General features: G+C 42.9%; 1 protein-coding gene across 1 annotated transcript; it reads left to right on the top strand.

Moving 5' to 3' along the window:
- Positions 1-11,399: 11,399 nt before the first annotated feature.
- On the top strand, positions 11,400-21,177 carry LOC110520193 (metabolism of cobalamin associated D). Its single transcript, XM_021597342.2, has 8 exons — positions 11,400-11,563; positions 12,835-12,883; positions 12,998-13,148; positions 13,296-13,516; positions 13,647-13,755; positions 18,792-18,922; positions 19,751-19,837; positions 20,060-21,177. The coding sequence occupies exons 2-8, from the start codon at positions 12,875-12,877 to the stop codon at positions 20,252-20,254; spliced, it is 903 nt and encodes a 300-aa protein (XP_021453017.1). The 5' UTR covers positions 11,400-11,563; positions 12,835-12,874; the 3' UTR covers positions 20,255-21,177.
- The last annotated feature ends 1,203 nt before the right edge of the window (positions 21,178-22,380 follow it).

Raw genomic sequence — 22,380 nt, 5'->3', positions numbered from 1 at the left:
CATTTTCCACACAACGTATATATAATGTATAAACATCAAAAATATACTAGGAAAACTCTTCACGTTACAATGTTTTCGTAATAATGTCATCTATTAACCTTTAATAACAAAACAAAAATGACATACATTTTCATATTCCATCTATCGTCATGACCACCATTGTGGTTGACGGAAACCATTGTTCCAAAGTCCCTTTATTTCATGTTTAATGTTCTGAGGCTGGTTCTCCATAGTAACAGGACAAAGGAATTTGTCTGTGGCCTGAGATTTACCAGGGGCGTGAGGGGTCATAAAACCCCCACATCTTCAGACCCCTAGATCTCTCCTCCTCTGTTGGGGTTGAGAGATAATCTGTAAGGTTGTGGTCTCCTGTAACCTGACCTGATTAGGACAGTCATGACATCATCATCATCATCATGGATGGAGCCACGTACTGAACGTAACCAAAACCAATACTGCCTGATGGCTGAGGCTGACTGAGGCCTATATAGCCTCAGTAGTGATGGTAATAAAGTCCAGGTGTGCTTAACGATGTGGAGCAGGTGTGTGCAATGTTGGTTGCAAGATGTGCACAATGTGGGTTGCCAGGACCGGTGGTTAATAGACCGGAAACATTGAGCACCGGAATGGGGGAGCAGGAGTAGAGGTGACATTTTTTAAGACCAACTACCTGCCATGCACTTTTAAAGCTCTTAACACTGAGCAACTGGTATCTTTAAAGTCAACAATTGTTTTGTAATCTATTATTGTATTAAAATATTCTTCAAACAGACAGTTGAGAAGGTTGGGGATAGCAGAGGTGTCATGCCCATAGGGGGCACAAGGGTACGTGCCCCCTCAGATTTGTCCTGTTAAAAAAAAATTACACAAAAAAGTGTTTGTTTTTGTTGTTTCTCTATAATATTACTAGTCATCTAGGAATTTCATGAAGTTGTCTTTCGCTAGTCCAGTTAGGTTCCCAGTCTGCCAGCCTAGCTACCAAGAAGTAATTTCAGGCTAGCGTGTCTAACTATCTTAAAAGCTCAGACACACGATAATGTGTTGGAGGAAACACCATGCACCTGGCGACCGTGTCAGCTTGCACTGCATTCGGCCCGCCACAGGAGTCGCTAGTGCGCGATGGGACAAGGACATCCCTGCCGGCCAAACCACTGCGCCACTCAGGAGGCCAGTCTTAGCACGTCTGAACAGTGTCGGCAGTCAATCTCTTTTGTGTTCACACAGCAAAGATCTTGGAAGTACTCCAAACCAGAAGGTGGCAGTAGCGTTGTTTGTCTATGCATCTCCGTGGTTATTGCTTATGGTCTAGATTCCAAGCTATCTCCGCTAATGTTACTATTTTGTTAAAAGCTCTTGTTAATACTAGCCAGACGGCCACAGCTAGATAACTACCTAGCAAGATGACGAAGAAACCATTTAATTCACTCTTCATAATCCCATAGTGCCAGTCCCACCCCATAGCCAAATGTTTAGCTAGCTACCTAATGTTAGCATATTCGTTAGCTAGCACAACATAGCTAGCTAGCTAAGAACACTGCATTAACTCAGCAGCTAAACCAGGCATCTGTTTTATGGAAACTAGCTAATCCATTGTGATTAAAAGTCCATAAGAGTCTACATCTAATTGACATCATTAAAAAATCCCCATCAAAATCTGTCAGTTTAAGCATCTGCCTATGCCTGTCTTCAAGGTATATTCTTGGAGGTGCTTGTTACCATGGGGAGAACCCAATTGAAAATGCCTTCGGGGAAGATTATTGTTCTAGAAGCCATAATAATTATTTGATGAATCATACCTCAAAGGACCAGCTACACGTTGATGGGAAAATGATCCAAACATGGGCACAGACGTCAGTTCAATGTCTATTTTTTATATGCGTTTGGTTGAGTTTGAGTGAATTTCACGTGAAATCAACATAACATGTTACCATGTCATTGGATTTATGTTAAAAGTTTGGTGAAAAAGAGACAACATTTCCTTATGTTGATGACAGTTTTCTATGCTGATTCAATGTCATCACGTTGATATTTTTTTTGTTGAAATTACATGGAAACAATGTTGATTCAACCAGTTTATGCCCAGTAGGAATTCTCTCATGGGCAAAAACAACAACATATTCCCCTGGAGGGATTTAGTATGTCAACACGCATCTATTGACATAATTGTGAAACAAAGAAAATGGCTCAGAATGTGCTGCTGTGGTAAAACTAAAATAAATAGGAACATGTTTGGGATAAATAACTGCTCCGATGAACATGTTTTCTTTTACACATTTTGTTTGCTGGACTTACCTGTAAGATGTCTCGTGCTCTGCAGGGAGTGCCAGTTACAATTGGCAGATGGGGTGATGAGTTATGGAGAAGTTTCCACCTGAGAAGCAAAATATAAAATATTAGATGTTGGGCACTGGCAGTAGAGCAATCAATGCTTATTGCTTACAGTAAATGTTACATATTAGAGCACCCTCAACAGGCCAGAGAAAAAAGTAGAGCCTCTGCCTGTACAAAGAGGTTTCCTGTAATTGAAGGTCACGTTGTAATCCTATGGACTTCAATGTATGGAAATGACTCATAGATTAATTGTGTTTCAAATTGCAATTGCAGCCATTGCTATACAATTCTAATGAACCAATTAACCTCAGCAGTTTCCACATTGTGTCAAAGCAAACCAAACAATTGGATGCATGCCAATTGAAAATTGCTTTGAATTGATTCCTATTTTGCTTGTATGATCTTTATTCATTCATTTTAAAATAATGAGGTCCATTGTCACATGGGTTGAGTGTTTTGTTTAATGTGTACTCTCTCTGTTTTTCTCTTCTGATATATCAGGCCTATTTCCTATCTTAATTACTTTTACCAATACTTTGGAGGTCATTAATGAAATCTAAATGCAGGCCCATCAAATCAGGAATTAAACCCAGACACAGACTATTGATTCAGTTAATCCCAACAGAATCTCCAGAGCTAATATTCTGGGTTTTATTCTTAGCTGATTGATGTGTGTTAATACTGCAATCCTATCAGCCATGGAGAGATATACTGTGTTATCTGCTTAATTTCCTGTGGCTTTTACAGCCATCTATTTTCTAATTGCCTGGGTTAGCAAATCCATTCCAGTGACTATCTGGTATATGACTAACTGGTTTTCAAACCATCTTTCCATCTGAATATTATTGACCTTTTAAAAATGACCCATGACTGAAAGACATAGATTTTTAACATCTCTCCAAATACCTTTTGTATTCTCATACATTTCATGTCAACGCAGTTTTACCCTGTGTGTGTTCTGACGAACTGGTGACAGCCATTAATGTCACACTCCTATCCAGTGTAATGGATGACACATGTTCCTCCTTCATGAATACATCCATGTGGGATTTTTCATTCCCCAGCAACAAGCCAGACCAGTCATTTCCCCGTCATGCCTCACGGATCCCAAATGAGCCTATCAAAATAATTACAACAGGTATGGGCCTAAGAGAGCTGTTGAGTGAGAGGTTAGATAAGACATCACTCAGTCAAAAGCACATCTGCTGTTCTGAGGGGATTTTTCTCCCACAGCATGGAAAAACACTGAACTGATAACTGGTTGCCTTTCAAAAGAAAGGTCCAGAAGGAAAGTATTTTCCAACTTTCTGTTAGATCTAGACATGGTTTTTTCAATTCATGTAATCTCTCTAGATGCTTAGAGACAGGGGCCTACAGTTCTGTTGTATATTATCAGAGTCACTGAAGCATCATCACTTTGCACTACTGAGCTTCAATTCAAAGGTGTGCAAATGCAGCTGTCATTAATAATATGAAACCAGTACATGGTTATTTAGCATAAAGATTAAGCTTGCATGTAGGAGCAACGGGACTTACTATAAAAGAACCCATCAGAATGCTCACAGCGTTTTGGAATCTTTTTACAAGCTCTTTCTTAGCTGAATCCCTAAAAAAATAAATCATAGCAACAGCACCTGCTAGGCAACTCCATCCATCGTTGTGTAAAATGTGCAGAGATGTTAGTCTTGAGCTTCAACAGCCTTCTCTGACTGCTCACCTCATCTGTGTGTTCCAGAGTGTTAAATGTCGGTCAGTGTGAGACGAGAGAACTTACTCATTTGAAATAAAAAGCGATCAACTGCCTAAAAAGGGAATGCGCTGGAATGTTTAGAAAAACTTCAAGGCATGCTGCTGTCGGCCCTACTACAACGTAAACTCAGCAAAAAAAGAAACGTCAATTTTTCAAGACCCTGTCTTTCAAAGAAAATTCGTAAAAATCCAAATAACTTCACAGATCTTCATTGTAAAGGGTTTAGACACTGTTTCCCATGCTTGTTTAATGAACCATAAACAATTCATGAACATGCACCTGTGGAACGGTCGTTAAGACACTAACAGATTACAGACGGTAGGCAATTAAGGTCACAGTTAAGAAAACTTAGGACACTAAAGAGGCCGTTCTACTGACTCTGAAAAACACCAAAATAAAGATGCCCAGGGCTCCTTCTCATCTGCATGAACATGCCTTAGGCATGCCGCAAGGAGGCATGAGGACTGCAGATGTGGCCTGGGCAATAAATTGCAATGTCCGTACTGTGAGACGCCTAAGACAGCACTACAGGGAGACAGGACGGACAGATGATCGCAGTGGCAGACCACATGTAACAACATCTGCACAGGATCGGTACATCCGAACATCCCACCTGCGGGACAGGTACAGGATGGCAACAACAACTGCCCGAGTTACACCAGGAAAGCACAATCCCACCATTAGTGCTCAAACTGTCCGGAAATGGGCTGAGAGAGGCTGGATTGAGGGCTTGTAGGTCTGTTGTAAGGCAGGTCCTCACCAGAAATCACTGGCAACAATGTCGCCTATGGGCACAAACCCAGCATCGCTGGACCAGACAGGACTGGCAAAAAGTGCTATTCAATGACGAAGCGCGGTTTTGTCTCACCAGGGGTTAAGGTCAAATTCGCGTTTATCGTCAAAGGAATGAGCGTTACACCGAGGCCTGTACTCTGGAGCGGGATCAATTTGGAGGTGGAGGGTCCGTCATGGTCTGGGGCGGTGTCTCACAGCATCATCGGACTGAACTTGTTGTCATTGCAGACAATATCAACGCTGTGCGTTACAGAGAAGACATCCTCCTCCCTCATGTGGTACCCTTCCTGCAGGCTCATCCTGACATGACCCTCCAGCATGACAATGCCACCAGCCATACTGCTCGTTCTGTGCATGATTTCCTACAAGACAGGAATGTCTGTGTTCTGCCATGGCCAGGGAAGAGCCCGGATCTCAATCCCATTGAGCACGTCTGGGACCTGTTGGATCGGAGGGTGAGGGCTAGGGCCATTCCGCCCAGAAACTTGCAGGTGCCTTGGTGGAAGAGTAGGGTAACATCTCACAGCAAGAACTGGCAAATCTGGTGCAGTCCATGAGGACGAGATGCACTGCACCAGATACTGACTGTTACTTTTGATTTTGACCCCCCCTTGTCCGAGCACACATTATTAGTCACATGTCTGTGGAACTTGTTCAGTCTCAGTTGTTGAATCTTGTTATGTTCATTGAAATATTTACACATGTTAAGTTTGCTGAAAATAAATGCAGTTGACAGTGAGACAACTTTTTTTAATAAGTTTATATGAGCAGTCAGGAATATGTTTAATTTCAAGCAATTACATTTTTTTTTAATGAAGATTCTTTAATAGTAACAGATCGTAAAGCATCTTTTGGGATGCAGTGAGTTTCACACCTCCTGCGAAACACCTAGTTTAATGACAGCCAATTTACAAACACCATCTTTTTATCACTCCATTGAGCTGAAAAAAGGTACAAAAGCATCTTGCTGCTGCGATTCAGGCTTTAACGGTGACATTCAGCAAAGGCCAATAAAGTGTAATTGTGTGAACAGAGAGACGTAATAAGCGGAGCGTTTTCACCACATACTCTCTTGCAAGCAGTTTGCCTGGTGTTCAGCTGATAAGTCTCAAATGGAAATTATACTGAGCTCATATACAGTTGAAGTCGGAAGTTTGCATACACTTAGGTTGGAGTCATTAAAACCTGATTTTCAACCACTCCACAAATTTATTGCTAACAAACTATAGTTTTGGCAAGTCGGTTAGGACATCTACTAATTTTTCCAACAATTGTTTACAGGCAGAATATTTCACTAATAATTCATTGTATCACAATTCCAGTGGGTCAGAAATGTACATACACTAAGTTGACTGTGCCTTTAAACAGCTTGGAAAATTCCAGAAAATGTCATGGCTTTAGAAGCTTCTGATGGGCTAATTGACATAATTTGAGTCAATTGGAGGTGTACCTGTGGATGTATTTCAAGGCATACCTTCAAATTCACTGCCTCTTTGCTTGACATCATGGGAAAATCAAAAGAAATCAGCCGAGACCTCAGAAAAAACATTGTAGACCTCCACAAGTCTGGTTCATCCATAGGAGCAATTTCCAAACGCCTGAAGGTACCACGTTCATCTATACAAACAATAGTGCGCAAGTATAAACACCATGGGACCACGCAGCCGTCATACCGCTCAGGAAGGAGACGCGTTCTGTCTCCAAGAGATGAACGTACTTTGGTGCGAAAAGTGTAAGTCAATCCCAGAATAACAGCAAAGGACCTTGTGAAGATGCTGGAGGAAACAGATACAAAAGTATCTATATCCACAGTAAAACGAGTCCTATATTGACATAACCTGAAAGGCCGCTCAGCAAGGAAGAAGCCACTGCTCCAAAACTGCCATAAAAAAGCCAGACTACGGTTTGCAACTGCACATGGGGACAAAGAAGGGGAGGACCATCCTACTCAGTGAATTTCATAAAAATAGTGAAACATTAAAAAAGTTGTCCTTTTTGGATAAAATTATACTAAATATATTCACCAAATAATTAAATTAAAACGCACTGCTTTGCAATTAAGGTCTACAGTAGCCTCAACAGCACTCTGTAGGGTAGCACCATGGTGTAGCCGGAGGGCAGCTAGTTTCCGTCCTCCATTAACTTCAATACAAAACTTGGAGGCTCATGAATCTAGTACTGAAAGCATAAACTACAGCTAGCTACAGTATCACTGCAGTGCATAAAATGTGGTGAGTAGTTGACTCAAAGACAGGGAAAGACAATAGTTGAACAGTTTTGAACAAATTCATTTCTTTAAACAATTAAGGAGAAGCAAGAGAGAGAGAGCTAGCTAGCTATAATTCATTGTATTTTTTTCACTTTCTCACTTTCACGTAGCTAGCTACTTAGCTAGCAAATGCAGCTAGCTGGTTTAGCCTACTCAAAAACCAGGCTCAAACAGTGAGGAATGCCATGTTAGCTAGCTGGCTATGGCTATCCAACACTTACCAAGTCAAGGTAAGCTTTTGGTTTTATTAAATTATTGCTACCAGGGCCCGCCAGTGTAACTGCTAAACTGCTTGCTGTCTGTACACTGCACTGCATGATTGTAGCGGGTTTATACTACCCCATTAGTTATTGTAGCTATCGTGACAATTACGTTAGCAAATATGGTGACAATTATGTAGGCTGTATATAGAGGTTAGTGGTTATGATATGAAGGTTTGGCTTCGAAAGGTTTTTTAGCCTGGTCACAGACAGCTGATGTGTTGTGCACTGAAGTACACAAGTGAAGGGAAAAGGTGAGGAGGAGATTGAGTAGATGCAAGAAGGAATTAACGAGCAAAGTGATCCTGCTCTTTGTATGTGGCTGCTATGAAAGTGAACTGGGTTTGCATGTGATCAGGGGTGTATTCATTCTGCCGATTCTGTTGAAAGCATTTCTTAAAAGAAAGCATACGGATCAAAACTGGGATAAACATGTTTGTTTTTTTCCAATAGAAACTCTCGTTTGCAACTGTTGAACTAATGATTACACCCTAGATCACCTAGATGCAGGCAAGAGTGTGCATGGCGGTATTGAGTGTCACTGTCTGTCACCTTGATTATTCCTAATTTTCTCTGGACCTGTGCATCTACGTTGTAAACTTTAATTCATAGGCTAGGTTGTAGCAACCTCATGGCTGGTTTAGGGAACATTTTAGTATCATGTAACCTAAACATATAGATGTTTAATTTAGGGGGGGGGGGGTGGAATATGACAGTCATCCAATATGCTTTAATAGAAATAAGTCTTACTGAAACATGATTTAATTACCTTCAAATTACCTATAATTTTCATTCTCACAAAGTTGATAAAAACCTCACAGGAAAAATTCAGGGGACCATAGTAAAACGTTCTCAGAACTGTCCAGCAACCTAAACATTTACATTCCCAGAACAGGGATTCCCAGAATTTTCACTTCCATTCTCCGAATGTTTAACAAACTTTCTGTTTTACCGGTCAGGAATCTTAAAAATGTTTCTACTACATATTCATCATCCCCAGAACCACCCCAACATCGACATATGTGAAAATGGCGCCTTTCTATGTTTTTTTTAAAAAAGAGAGGAAGATAAGTGTTTCCAATGACATCATTAACCAAACAGCACACAATTAGTAGGCAATTTAACTGTAAAACATAGAAACGCACACATTTTCACATATGTTGACGTGGGTGGTGCTGGAGTTGATGAACATTAAAATAATTGCCCTTTAATGCTTTGTTTCCAGAACCAATGGGGAGCCAAAAATGTACATTCCCACAACTTCCAAGGAACCAAATGTGCTAGCTGGGTTTCCTCAAACAGAAAGCTGCAGCAGACTGAATGTTAAAGTTGGCTGAGCTCCTATAGGGACCTATAGAGACCTATAGGTCCACAGTGAAGACTTATGCTCCTCAGAGTGACAACCTGTCAGGTTAATTGTCCATGGGGACGCTCTGAGATAAGAGAGAGCACTGACCCCCAGCATGACTCCTGGCTTTAATGACAATGCCCCCGCTGTGGAGGGGGCCAGCGTCAAGGTTATGGGGTTAATCTGGACAGGCCAGTCACAGATTGGTTACCCCTCTCCATCTCTCTCTCTCTCTCTCTCTCTCTCTCTCTCTCTCTCTCTCTCTCTCTCTCTCTCTCTCTCACTCCCCTTTCTCTCTCTATCTCTCCTGTCTCTGCCCTCAGTGGAACCTCTTTCACCTAATAATGACCATAACTCCATAACATGGTGACCCCTCTGACACAGAGGGAGGAGACCAACCTTTCAATTAACTTCCAACTCTTCAGCGGCAGAATGACAAGCAAGTTAATTTCACAGTGCAGCTGGTTATGGTTTCAGAGGACGTGGGGGACAGGGTGAGGGGTTAGAGGTCAGCTTTGGCATCATGCAGCAGTTTTGTTTCAGTTTACTTCATATCAAGCTCTTGATATCTGTTGTAAACGTTCTTGCACAATGTGAATAATATTCTCAGATGCAAACGGCTTAATCTTCCAGGCTGATGTAACAGTATAACTTTAGTCCGTCCCAGCGCCGGGCTCGAATCAGGGACCCTCTGCACACATAGACAACTGACACCTACGAAGCATTGTTACCCATCGCTCCACAAAAACGCGGCCCTTACAGAGCAAGGGGAACCACTACTTCAAGGTCTCAGAGCGAGTGACGTCACCGATTGAAACGCTATTAGCGCGCACCACCGCTAACTAGCTAGCCATTTCACATCGGTTACACTGAGTTAGAATAGAAAGGAAAAATATGTCCTGTTTTTTATTTTTTTTATTTTTTTTTACCCCCTTTTGTTTCCCCAGTTTTGTGGTATCCAATTTGTAGTAGTTACAGTCTTGTCTCATCGCTGCAACTCCCGTACGGACTCGGGAGAGGTAAAGGTCCAGAGCCGTGCATCCTCCGAAACACAACCCAACTGCACTGCTTCTTGACACAACGCACATCCAACCCAGAAGCCAGCCGCACCAATGTGTCGGAGGAAACACCATACACCTGGTGACCTGGTCAGTGTGCACTGCGCCCAGCCCGACACAGGAGTCGCTAGTGCGCGATGAGACAAGGATATCCTTGCAGGCCAAACCCTCCCTAACCCGGACGACGCTAGGCCAATTGTGTGTCGCCCCATGGACCTCCCGGTCAAAGCCGGCTGCGACATAGCCTGGGCTCGAACCCAGAGCCTCTGGTGGCACAGGTAGCACTTAGACCACTGCGCCACCCAGGAGTTCGGGTCATTGTCCTGTTGAAAATCAAATGATAGTCCCACTAAGCGAAAACCAGATAGGATGGCATATCGCTGCAGAATGCTGTGGTAGCCATGCTGGTTAAGTGTGCCTTGAATTCTAAATAAATCACTGACAGTGTCACCAGCAAAGCACCCCCACACCATCACACCTCCTCCTCCATGCTTCACGGTGGGAACCACACACGTGGAGATCATCCGTTCACCTACTCTGGGTCTCACAAAGACACAGCGGTTGGAACCAAAAATCTCAAATTTGGACCATGGGACAGATTTCCACTGTTCTAATGTCCATTGCTCATGTTTCTTGGCCCAAGGATGTCTCTTCTTCTTATTGGTGTCCTTTACTAGTGGTTTCATTGCAGCAATTCGACCATGAATGTCTTAATAATGCAGTCTTCTCTGAACAGTTGATGTTGAAATGTGTCTGTACTTGATCTCTGTGAAGCATTTATTTGGGCTGCAATCTAAGGTGCAGTTATTCTAATGAATGTATCCTCTGCAGTAGAGGTAACTCTGGGTCTTCCTATCCTGTGGCGGTCCTCATGAGAGCCAGTTTCATAATAGCGCTTGAAGGTTTATGCGACTGCACTTGAAGAACAAACATTTGTTCTCAACAGACTGGTCCACAGAACGTTTACACTCAAATAAATACATTGAGGGAGTTTGATTAACGGGCGTGAACGGCTAACAGTGGTGAGAAACCGCCCTTCTCAAATCAGAACGTTCCAAAGTTAATGTTAACCCGGTTCATTAATCAAATGCCCTCATTAGCACAGCAACCTCTATATTTTACCTTTATTTAACTAGGCAGGTCAGTTAAGAACACATTTTTATTTACAATGACAGCCTACCCTGGCCAAATCCTAACCTGCACGACACTGGGCGCCACCCTATGGTACTCCCAATCACGGACAGTTGTGATACAACTGGAATCGAACCAGGGTCAGTAGGTACACCTCTAGCACTGCTGCACCACTCAGGAGGTACACTGCTCTTCAGGTACAAAGCTCTCATCTGAACGGGAGTTTGAGGATTATTTTATACATTATACACTGACGAAAACTTTCACATTCATTTTTGTCTGAAACTCTCCTTAGAATTGCCTTTGCTGGCATCAATCTGTAGGTACATGCTGCCACTCATGGATAGGGATATAACGACATCTAGTGTGCAAACATGATTCTGCATTTTGATGTTATTTCTTTTTTTGCAACCTTGTTACGTCAAGCCATTTATGTTGCTCGTAGGGTTCCGTCATTTATCCACGTAAGCGCATGTGCACAACGAAAGGTGAAGCAGATAGATGGCATTCGAGCTAAAGTTAGGTCAAGGATAAACACAGATAAGACCTATTGATATTTTCAACGTATTTTATTGATTCATGTTTGCAAGAAGGGGATATTCTTCAACGCATTTAATTAAGGTAAATATATTACATTTATTGTCAGAGCCTAAACTACTATAAATCGGCCAACGTAGAGCTAGCTAGCACATTAGCTGTGTGGTCTTGCCCCTCAGTAAATTTGTTTTTACTTTCGATATTCAGAGTTTGCTCGTCAATAGCTATCAGACGGAGTCATAGGATGATGATAGGATATATTGAGAATCAGATGATGTTAGAGAGCACTTTCCTTAACAGAGAAGGAGGCATTATGCTGATTTCTGACGCTCAGGTGGTTTAGGTACAGTCGTAAAAGTGCAATATTGGGGATTGAACGTAAACAAAATATACGTTTTTACATTCCCTTTCAGGAGGGTTAGCCCTATATGCAGATTACACACTACATAGGGCGTCATTTTAATTACTTAGCTCTAACGACTAAGAGTGCTATATTTGACCCATTTTTTAAATGTATTTAACCTTTATTTAACTAGATAAGTCAGTTAAGAACAAATTCTTATTTGCAATGACGGCCTATCGGGGAACACTGGGTTAACTGCTTTGTTCAGGGGCAGAACGACAGATTTTTACCTTGTCAGCTCTAACCACTAGGCTACCTGCCGTCCCTATGTAAACTGAAAATAAATGTACTGCAGTTTAGCGGTTCATTAGTTGGATTCTGTTGCAAAACATTTGGTCTGTTGGGAAACATATCTGAAAGAAGGTGGAAGGAACCCTGTGGACTTCACTCCACTTTAGAGCATGGAAGAATTGATCATTTATAGTTGTGAAGCTTGTGCCAAACACTTTAAAGACTATTTAGATTGGAATGGTCAGGAAACCATACAGTACTTACTGTCTTTGCCATAACATTAAAATGAACTACAAATTCCATTTAAGAACCCAACTTCTTTTACGTCATGTTGCAAGAGCATTTGGAGTAAACCGTTTCTGTTACAAAACATTTTGCAACAGAATCTGACCAATGAATACACCACAGCTCTCACTTTTTAGTTAGCTAACATTAGCTGGCTAGCTAGCTAGCTAACATTCCCTACAGTCCTGCTGTATGTACCCTGTTATGTAATGTTGTGGCAGCTATGTCGTCTGAAATAGTTGTCAATGAGCACTAAGTGACGGTACTACTGGGTAAGGTAGATACAGGATATTTTGAATTGTGATTCAAATTATTTGTAGCCAGCTAGTTAGCCTGTTGACAGTCAACTGCACCATCTTTCAGTGTTTTGTGTCTAATGAGATTTATCTCAATGAGATTTGTGCAGTTGGTTAATTTATTACTTTGTCTTTTGCAGTTTTGCAAGTGAATAACAGAAGAGGGAGAGGCCCAACAGGATGGCCAGTGTAAGTCTATTTGACATAGACTTCGAGATTTGATCAGAATCCAATGTCACACACACACACTTAATGCTTGTGTCGTGTGTGTCCTGATGGTGATGTTCCTTCTCTGTTCCTCAGGTGCTCTGTAGCAGAGCCAGGCTGGTGACTTACCTGCCAGCTCTTCATGTACTGGTCCGGCGGATTGCTGGAACCAACCAGAGAACATTCTCTGGTGCTGGATCATCTGGCTCTGATGAGCCTCGTGTAGCCACCACACCCCCTGACCTTGGTAAGTGCAGACCTCTAATCACAATGATGATACTGAAGTTGCCTGAATGTGAACGTCATATACCAACTGTCTGTTATTCAGAAGGTGTGTGAATCAATTGGCTCAATAATTGGATCAACTTCTTGTTAAATTATGTCTCATTGTCAGGACCCAGGACAGTTTGGCCAGATGATAGTATGGGTCCGTTCGGGCCTCAGGACCAGCGCTTCCAACTGCCAGGTAACTCAGGCTTTGACTGCCACCTGGAAGGCACAGCAGAACAGAAGATTAATGGCCCAGTCCACCGGACAGTCCCCGACGTGCTCACTGCTCCCTCCAGCTGCGAGAGGCATGAGTTCATTCTTGCCCAATTTGTTGGCGAGTTCCAAGTAAGTGTGGTTGGTTTCACAATTGACATACATTTCTTCTGGTGATAATGAAGCATATGCATATTATGCAGCGTAATATTCTGGGATGTTTTTGGTTTTCTGAGCAACGTTCCATGATTGTTTGTCTTAGGGGAAAGAGGCTGATCCCCCGGAACAAATAGTCAACAGAGCAGAACAGTACTTTGATAACTCCAATGTAGAGTGTGCGATACAGTCTTGCCCTGAGCTGCTGAAGAAAGGTATATATATGATTGTTTTCCTTTCACCAAACAGATATAGCCCTATGTGAGCAGTCTTACTTTCTGTAAAAATGCACAACATACAGTGCATTCAGAAAGTATTCAGACCCATTCCCCACATGTTATCCTCATTCTAAAATTGATTAAATGCATGTTTTTCCTCCTCAATCTACACACACTACCCCATAATGACAAAGCAAAAACAGTTTTTAGAAATGATAGAAAATTGATTAAAACGAGTAAAGTCCCTAAGTATTCAGACCCTTTGCTCTGAGACTCGAAATTGTGCTCAGGTGCATCCTGTTTCCATTGATCATTCTTGAGATGTTTCTTCAACTTGATTGGAGTCCACCTGTGGTAAATTCAATTGATTGAAAATGTTTTGGAAAGGCACACACCTGACTATATAAGATCCCACAGTTGACAGAGCATGTCAGAGCAAAAACGAGCCATAAGGTCAAAGGAATTGTCCGTAGAGCTCAGAGATAGTATTTTATTAAGGCACAGATCTGTGGAAGGGTACCATAAAATGTCAGCAGCGTTGAAGGTCCCCAAGAACAGTGGCTTCCGTCATCCTTAAATTGAAGAAATTTGGAACCACCAAGACTCTTCCTAGAGCTGGCCTCCCGGCCAAACTGAGCAATCGGGAGAGAAGAAAGGGCCTTAGTCAGGGAGGTGACCAAGAACCTGGTTATCATTTTGACAGTTTCCAGAAGGACAACCATCTCTGCAGCACTCCACCAATCAGGCCTTTATGGTAGAGTGGCCAGACCTCAATTAAAGGCACATTCCAGCCCGCTTGGAGTTTGCCAAAAGGCACCTAAAGGACTCTGACCATGAAAACAAGATTGTCTGGTCTAATGAAGCCAAGATTTAACTCTTTGGCCTGATTGCCAAACACCATGTCTGGAAGAAACCTGGCATGGTGGTGGCAGCATCATACTGTGGGGATGTTTTTCAGCGGCAGGGACTGGGAGATTAGAGGAGAGATGAGGCGCTGACAGAGATGGCCGCCTCGCTTCGCGTTCCTAGGAAACTATGCAGTTTTTTGTTTTTTTACGTGTTATTTCTTACATTGGTACCCCAGGTCATCTTAGGTTTCATTACATACAGTCGAGAAGAACTACTGAATATAAGAGCAGCGTCAACTCACCATCAGTACGACCAAGAATATAACTTTCGCGAAGCGGATCCTGTGTTCTGCCTTTCACCCAGGACAACGGAATGGATCCCAGCCGGCGACCCAAAAAAACGACTTCGTAAAAGGGGGAAACGAAGCGGTCTTCTGGTCAGGCTCCGGAGACGGGCACATCATGCGCCACTCCCTATCATTCTACTCGCCAATGTCCAGTCTCTTGACAACAAGGTTGATGAAATCCGAGCAAGGGTAGCATTCCAGAGGGACATCAGAGACTGTAACGTTCTTTGCTTCACGGAAACATGGCTCACTGGAGAGACGCTATCGGAGTCGGTGCAGCCAGCTGGTTTCTCCACGCATCGCGCCGACAGAAACAAACATCTTTCTGGTAAGAAGAGGGGCTTCATGGTTAACGAGACGTGGTGTGGTCACAACAACATACAGGAACTCAAGTCCTTCTGTTCACCTGATTTAGAATTCCTCACAATCAAATGTCGACCGCATTATCTACCAAGGGAATTCTCTTCGATTATAATCGCAGCCGTATATATTCCCCCCCAAGCAGACACATCGATGGCTCTGAACTAACTTTATTTGACTCTTTGCAAACTGGAATCCATATATCCTGAGGCTGCATCATTGTAGCTGGGGATTTTAACAAGGCTAATCTGAAAACAAGACTCCCTAAATTGTATCAGCATATCGATTGCGCAACCAGGGCTGGAAAAACCTTGGATCATTGCTATTCTAACTTCCGCGACGCATATAAGGCCCTGCCCCGCTCTCCTTTCGGAAAAGCTGACCACAACTCCATTTTGTTGATCCCTGCCTACATACAGAAACTATTGCATCATCGTATTGCATCAAACAACAACATTGACGAATACGCTGATTCGGTGAGCGAGTTCATTAGAACGTGCGTTGAAGATGTCGTTCCCATAGCAACGATTAAAACATTCCCAAACCAGAAACCGTGGATTGATGGCAGCATTTGCGTGAAACTGAAAGCGCGAACCACTGCTTTTAATCAGGGCAAGGTGACCGGAAACATGACCGAATACAAACAGTGTAGCTATTCCCTCCGCAAGGCAATCAAACAAGCTAAGCGTCAGTATAGCGACAAAGTAGAATCTCAATTCTACGGCTCAGACACAAGAGGTATGTGGCAGGGTCTACAGTCAATCACGGATTACAAAAAGAAAACCAGCCCCGTCACGGACCAGGATGTCTTGCTCCCAGGCAGACTAAATAACTTTTTTGCCCGCTTTGAGGACAATACAGTGCCACTGACACAGCCCGCAACCAAAACATGCGGACTCTCCTTCACTGCAGCCGACGTGAGGAAAACATTTAAACGTGTTAACCCTCGCAAGGCTGCAGGCCAGGACGGCATCCCCAGCCGCGCCCTCAGAGCATGCGCAGACCAGCTGGCTGGTGTGTTTACGGACATATTCAATCAATCCCTATCCCAGTCTGTTGTTCCCACATGCTTCAAGAGGGCCACCATTGTTCCTGTTCCCAAGAAAGCTAAGGTAACTGAGCTAAACGACTACCGCCCCGTGGCACTCACTTCCGTCATCATGAAGTGCTTTGAGAGACTAGTCAAGGACCATATCACCTCCACCCTACCTGACACCCTAGACCCACTCCAATTTGCTTACCGCCCAAATAGGTCCACAGACGATGCAATCTCAACCACACTGCACACTGCCCTAACCCATCTGGACAAGAGGAATACCTATGTGAGAATGCTGTTCATCGACTACAGCTCGGCATTTAACACCATAGTGCCCTCCAAGCTCGTCATCAAGCTCGAGACCCTGGGTCTCGACCCCGCCCTGTGCAACTGGGTACTGGACTTCCTGACGGGCCGCCCCCAGGTGGTGAGTGTAGGCAACAACATCTCCACCCCGCTGATCCTCAACACTGGGGCCCCACAAGGGTGCGTTCTGAGCCCTCTCCTGTACTCCCTGTTCACCCACGACTGTGTGGCCACGCACGCCTCCAACTCAATCATCAAGTTTGCGGACGACACAACAGTGGTAGGCTTGATTACCAACAACGACGAGACGGCCTACAGGGAGGAGGTGAGGGCCCTCGAGTGTGGTGTCAGGAAAATATCCTCACACTCAACGTCAACAAAACTAAGGAGATGATTGTGGACTTCAGGAAACAGCAGAGGGAACACCCCCCTATCCACATCGATGGAACAGTAGTGGAGAGGGTAGTACGTTATAAGTTCCTCGGCGTACACATCACAGACTAACTGAATTGGTCCACCCACACAGACAGCATCGTGAAGAAGGCGCAGCAGCGCCTCTTCAACCTCAGGAGGCTGAAGAAATTCGGCTTGTCACCAAAAGCACTCACAAACTTCTACAGATGCACAATCGAGAGCATCCTGTCGGGCTGTATCACCGCCTGGTACGGCAACTGCTCCGCCTACAACCGTAAGGCTCTCCAGAGGGTAGTGAGGTCTGCACAACGCATCACCGGGGGCAAACTACCTGCCCTCCAGGACACCTACACCACCCGATGTCACAGGAAGGCCATAAAGATCATCAAGGACAACAACCACCCGAGCCACTGCCTGTTCACCCCGCTATCATCCAGAAGGCAAGGTCAGTACAGGTGCATCAAAGCTGGGACCGAGAGACTGAAAAACAGCTTCTATCTCAAGGCCATCAGACTGTTAAACAGCCACCACTAAAATTGAGTGGCTGCTGCCAACACACTGACTCAATTCCAGCCACTTTAATAATGGGAATTGATGGGAAATTATGTAAAATATATCACTAGCCACTTTAAACAATGCTACCTAATATAATGTTTACATACCCAACATTATTCATCTCATATGTATACGTATATACTGTACTCTATCATCTACTGCATCTTTATGTAATACATGTATCACTAGCCACTAACTATGCCACTTTGTTTACATACTCATCTCATATGTATATACTGTACTCAATACCATCTACTGTATCTTGCCTATGCTCCTCTGTACCATCACTCATTCATATATCTTTATGTACATATTCTTTATTCCCTTACACTTGTGTCTATAAGGTAGTAGTTTTGGAATTGTTAGCTAGATTACTTGTTGGTTATTTCTGCATTGTCAGAACTAGAAGCACAAGCATTTCGCTACACTCGCATTAATATCTGCTAACCATGTGTATGTGACAAATAAAATTTGATTTGACTAGTCAGGATCGAGGGAAAGATGAACGGAGCAAAGTACAGAGAGATCATTGATGAAAACCTGCTCCAGAGCACTCAGGAATTCAGACTGGGGCGAAGGTACACCTTCCAACAGGACAACAACCCTAAGCACACAGCCAAGACAATGCAGGAGTGGCTTCGGGACAAGTCTCCGAATGTCCTTGAGTGGCCCAGCCAGAGCCCGAACTTGAACCCGATCGAAAATCTCTGGAGAGACCTGAAAATACTTGTGCGGAGACGCTATCCATCCAACCTGACAGAGCTTGAGAGGATCTGCAGAGAAGAATTTGAGCAACTCCGAAAATACAGCTGTGCAAGATGTGGAAAAAGTCAAGGGGTCTGAATACTTTCCAAATGCACTGTAAAAGCAGACACTCTGATCATGCTCCACACAATATCTGGCACATTGTTATACTTTCAAACTTGTTGATATACTTTGTCTATGTGTTTACTATGTCCACATCTTAAATGGGGAATGGATAGGGAAAAAGAGGTGAAAGCGTTTACCTCTTCATGTGTTTGTGAGATTGATGTTGAGATTCTACATGTATCCAGTAGAGGGGGCTCAAACACTAAAGGAATGTACATCATGTATGAGCATAATAACTCTTGGTGTGATGGTCATGTATAGTTTTTGACCATGCATGCTCTCCCCATGTGTTTGCAGATTTTGAGTCAATGTTCCCTGAGGCCCCTAACAATGGCATGACGGTTGTCACGGTGACCCAGAAGACTCAGAACGACATGACGGCGTGGTGTGAGGAGGTGGACAAAGAGAGGGAGTTGATGCTAGACAAAGTGAGTTGGTGTCACAACACCGTGGGTAGTTTTACCCATAGCATATGAACAACATGAACTGTCTATCAGAACCACTGAAGAAAATTCTGACCCTTTTTTTTTCTCTCTTTTTTTCTTCTTTTTTTTAACTGTCTGAAGTTGTAAGGAGTTATGGGTTGCTGGTGTATGGCACATGTATATTTTAACCCAGTCTGTTTTCCTCTAAGAACTACATTTAAGGAATTGAAAGGATTCAACTGTACATAGTCTTTCAGACTCAATGCCTCTAAGGATTAGCAAGTACCTATTTTGTTTATGATAATGGGGTTGGTTGTGCATTACATATTCCCAATCCCAGCATTACAATAGAAGACTTCTGTTGGTAGTCTTGAGTGTGTGTGTGAGGGCATTGCGTGTTAGAGCAGGGCTTGTTTGTGACATTGTGCGTTATTCACCGTCTGGTTAACATGCCCTTGGTTGAGAATCGCTCTAATTGTACCGCTGACCCCCTTGACTGCACTCATTTACTACACCCTGACACGCACCCTCCTCTCCCATCCCAGCAATAGGCTAGATCTCTACAACAGCATTTGTTGTGTGTTGCCATCTTTGATGGTGACATGATTACCAATAACAATGTGTTTGAACAGATGGTCTCTTTTGTATCTGAAAAAATATATATACATATAGCAAGCAGGAACCTCCACACGTTTGCAGTTAACAACACAATCAGATTGTTGGTCACTATTACACATGTTTGTATCAGTACAAAATTGGAATGCTTGAATGGAAAATAAAAATTGAATCAATTGTCGAAGGTAAATTTGTTGTTGCGTTGTTCTGTTGCAGTTTGTTGCCGGTGCCAAGGAAATCTGTTATGCCCTGAGGACAGAAGGCTTCTGGGCTGACTTCATAGACCCATCCTCAGGCCTGGCAGTAAGAAGTGACTAAAATGGCTGCTTAAGGATTAGTACTATGCTACAGGAATAGTTATTTCTGTAATATTTTATGAACAGTACATACTACATACAGTTGTGAGACAGGGATGGCAGTTGTGTGGTCTTCTTAACGATTTTAAATGGATTTATATTTGTTCAACTTAAATCTTTCAAAACAAGCAGTATTCAGATCTTTTCCCATGTGGTTTGTCTCCTCCAGTTCTTTGGGTCGTACACCAACAACACACTGTTTGAGACCGACGAGAGGTACCGTAACCTGGGCTTCAGCATCGAGGACTTGGGCTGCTGCAAAGTCATCCGCCATGCATTGTGGGGGACGCATGTTTTCGTGGGGACAGTTTTCACCAGCGCACCTCCCCATAGCCTTATCATGAAGAAGCTGCAAGGGAACTAAACCTGAATGATGGGAGAGTGTCTGGTATGTGGTTGCTATTAAACGTTGACGTGTCAAGGCTCTTTACACAGCCCTTAACTACTATTTGCTTTTTCTTTGTACTTCACATTTGTATAGAAACCTTCAAAATAGTATGGTACACCGATATTGTGAAATACCCACAACCATGATCCCTGACAGTTTTACCATGATAATATATTTATTTTCAGCATCTCTATTCTGTTCCTTTAGTGTATTGTGGTTGGCCTGATTGAAAAGGGTCTCTCTTGCAAAATAGATTTTTTATCTCAATGAGATTTAGCTGTATAAATAAAAGTTCAATTGAATGTGAAATAGAAGGTGGATGAAAAATCCACTCACATTGTCTTTGGGTATTTTTTTCTTTTCATGATGGGGTAAGTGACACTGCTTCTTCAAAGTCCAATATCTTGGACTTGACTGCTGACATATAAAATATATTGTGACTGTATTAACAATGGACAAAATATAGTTTGAGTGGATTTCCCCATTTAAGGGTGGATTGACTCTGCCCAGATGAGATTTTCATAGTAGACTCAATCCTGCAGCTAGATAAGAAAAACATGGGGACCTGCTGTTGCCCTTGACTTGGGTTGATAAACCCCCATTTTTATCAAAAGGTAAGAATTTAGCTTTTCTGATGTCATGGGGTTAATCTCGAGCTCTTATTTGATCCGCGTTGCCTTCAGAATAGAGACCTCATGTCTGGTTCACAGGTCCTGAGATCCAGTTAACCCCTTGAATCCTTGAATATTGTACTTGTGACCGTAATCAATTCACTTGTCTAGAAGTGGGCGGCAGCACTTGTCTCTGTCACTTTACAAGATGAACTGTTTTTAAAAGGGTCTGTGATTCTTGTGGCAGCTTTTGTCCTGAGGTCCACACATTAAATGCAATAAAACACATCACGTTGTCAGTGGTCAGTTCTTTCTGGGAGAAGGGAAGCAGGGATTGTTGAAGTGACCTTCATTTAAATGGATAATTCGGTGTGTTGAGGGGAGATATGAAATAAACATGTAAAAAAAAAAAAAAGTTTACATTTGAAATTATTCGACCTAATGACCCACATCTCTCCTTGACTGTAGCAGGCACGTGTTTGAACTTGATAAGCTAAAATGAGCATGTCTCAGTTCAGGCTATTGTATAGGGAGTCACAAGTGGTAGAAGTGAATGTCTCGGGTACTGTTTAACATGTATTGTATTATCCTCTACTGTGCCAGGTAAAGCACAGCAGATGGGTCCCCTGTCACAGTAACTCGAATTGTAGTTGTACCTTCTGGAAATTATGCTGATAGATTCTCTATCCTCATTCTTGGAGTACAAATGTTGTGCCAGAAAACCAAACCCTACCAAACAGGCTATTCCACAAAATGCACTTGATCATCTTTTTAGGGATATTTACAAACACTCAACATGGGCGTGACAAAGTAAGTAGACCTAAGATGAGTGAACATGACCTAGTTCAACTGAATTCTCACACTTCCTCGACAATGATGAGGTCACACAGGGTTTAGAGTTCACCAGCTTCTCTTTACACTGAGCATGTAGATACATGGAGGAGACCATTCATTCCTGCTCCACTTAACCCTACTGCTGTACCTTTCCATGCAGTGATATAGTGCCTATTTATTCAGTTTGTCCTGTAGAGACCGTGTCTTGGTGAAAAGTATGGTACCTATCAGATAAAGACCCATAACAGAAGCTCTAACATGTCTAATCATTTAAATATTTCCCACTCACTTTCCTCAGCAGCACTTTTAGATAAATGGTGGTAAAAGAAGTTGTAAATCTGTTACACTGTAAACTATTCTCTATGATGAGCTGGCAAGCGAGATCATATGATAAGATTCTCAACATCAACTCAGTAACTGGGAAGCACATATTTAGTGCAGTTTACAATGTCCTTAGAGAGGGCTTAAATAGGACTAGTGTACTAATAGTGCCAAGGCATGCAAGAGTGGTTGAGATTGAATAAGAGTGCACTGCTCCAACCAGTGGTCTCTGTGGTGTTTATCACAGCAGGCTACAAACTCTGTTGGCCAACACCCAGTGTTCTTATAAGACCGACAAGGTCAAGGGTTGCGGTGCTGTGCTGTGACCTGGACATA

This window comes from Oncorhynchus mykiss, chromosome 3, assembly GCF_013265735.2.
Source record: "Oncorhynchus mykiss isolate Arlee chromosome 3, USDA_OmykA_1.1, whole genome shotgun sequence".
NCBI lineage: Eukaryota > Metazoa > Chordata > Actinopteri > Salmoniformes > Salmonidae > Oncorhynchus > Oncorhynchus mykiss.
This window is presented reverse-complemented; position numbering and strand designations above follow the sequence as displayed.

Excerpts from the sequence above, each read along its gene's own strand:
- LOC110520193 (XM_021597342.2), top strand. Across the intron at positions 13,517-13,646 it reads AATTTGTTGGCGAGTTCCAA|GGGAAAGAGGCTGATCCCCC; the intron begins GTAAGTGTGGTT and ends TGTTTGTCTTAG. Across the intron at positions 19,838-20,059 it reads ACCCATCCTCAGGCCTGGCA|TTCTTTGGGTCGTACACCAA; the intron begins GTAAGAAGTGAC and ends TGTCTCCTCCAG.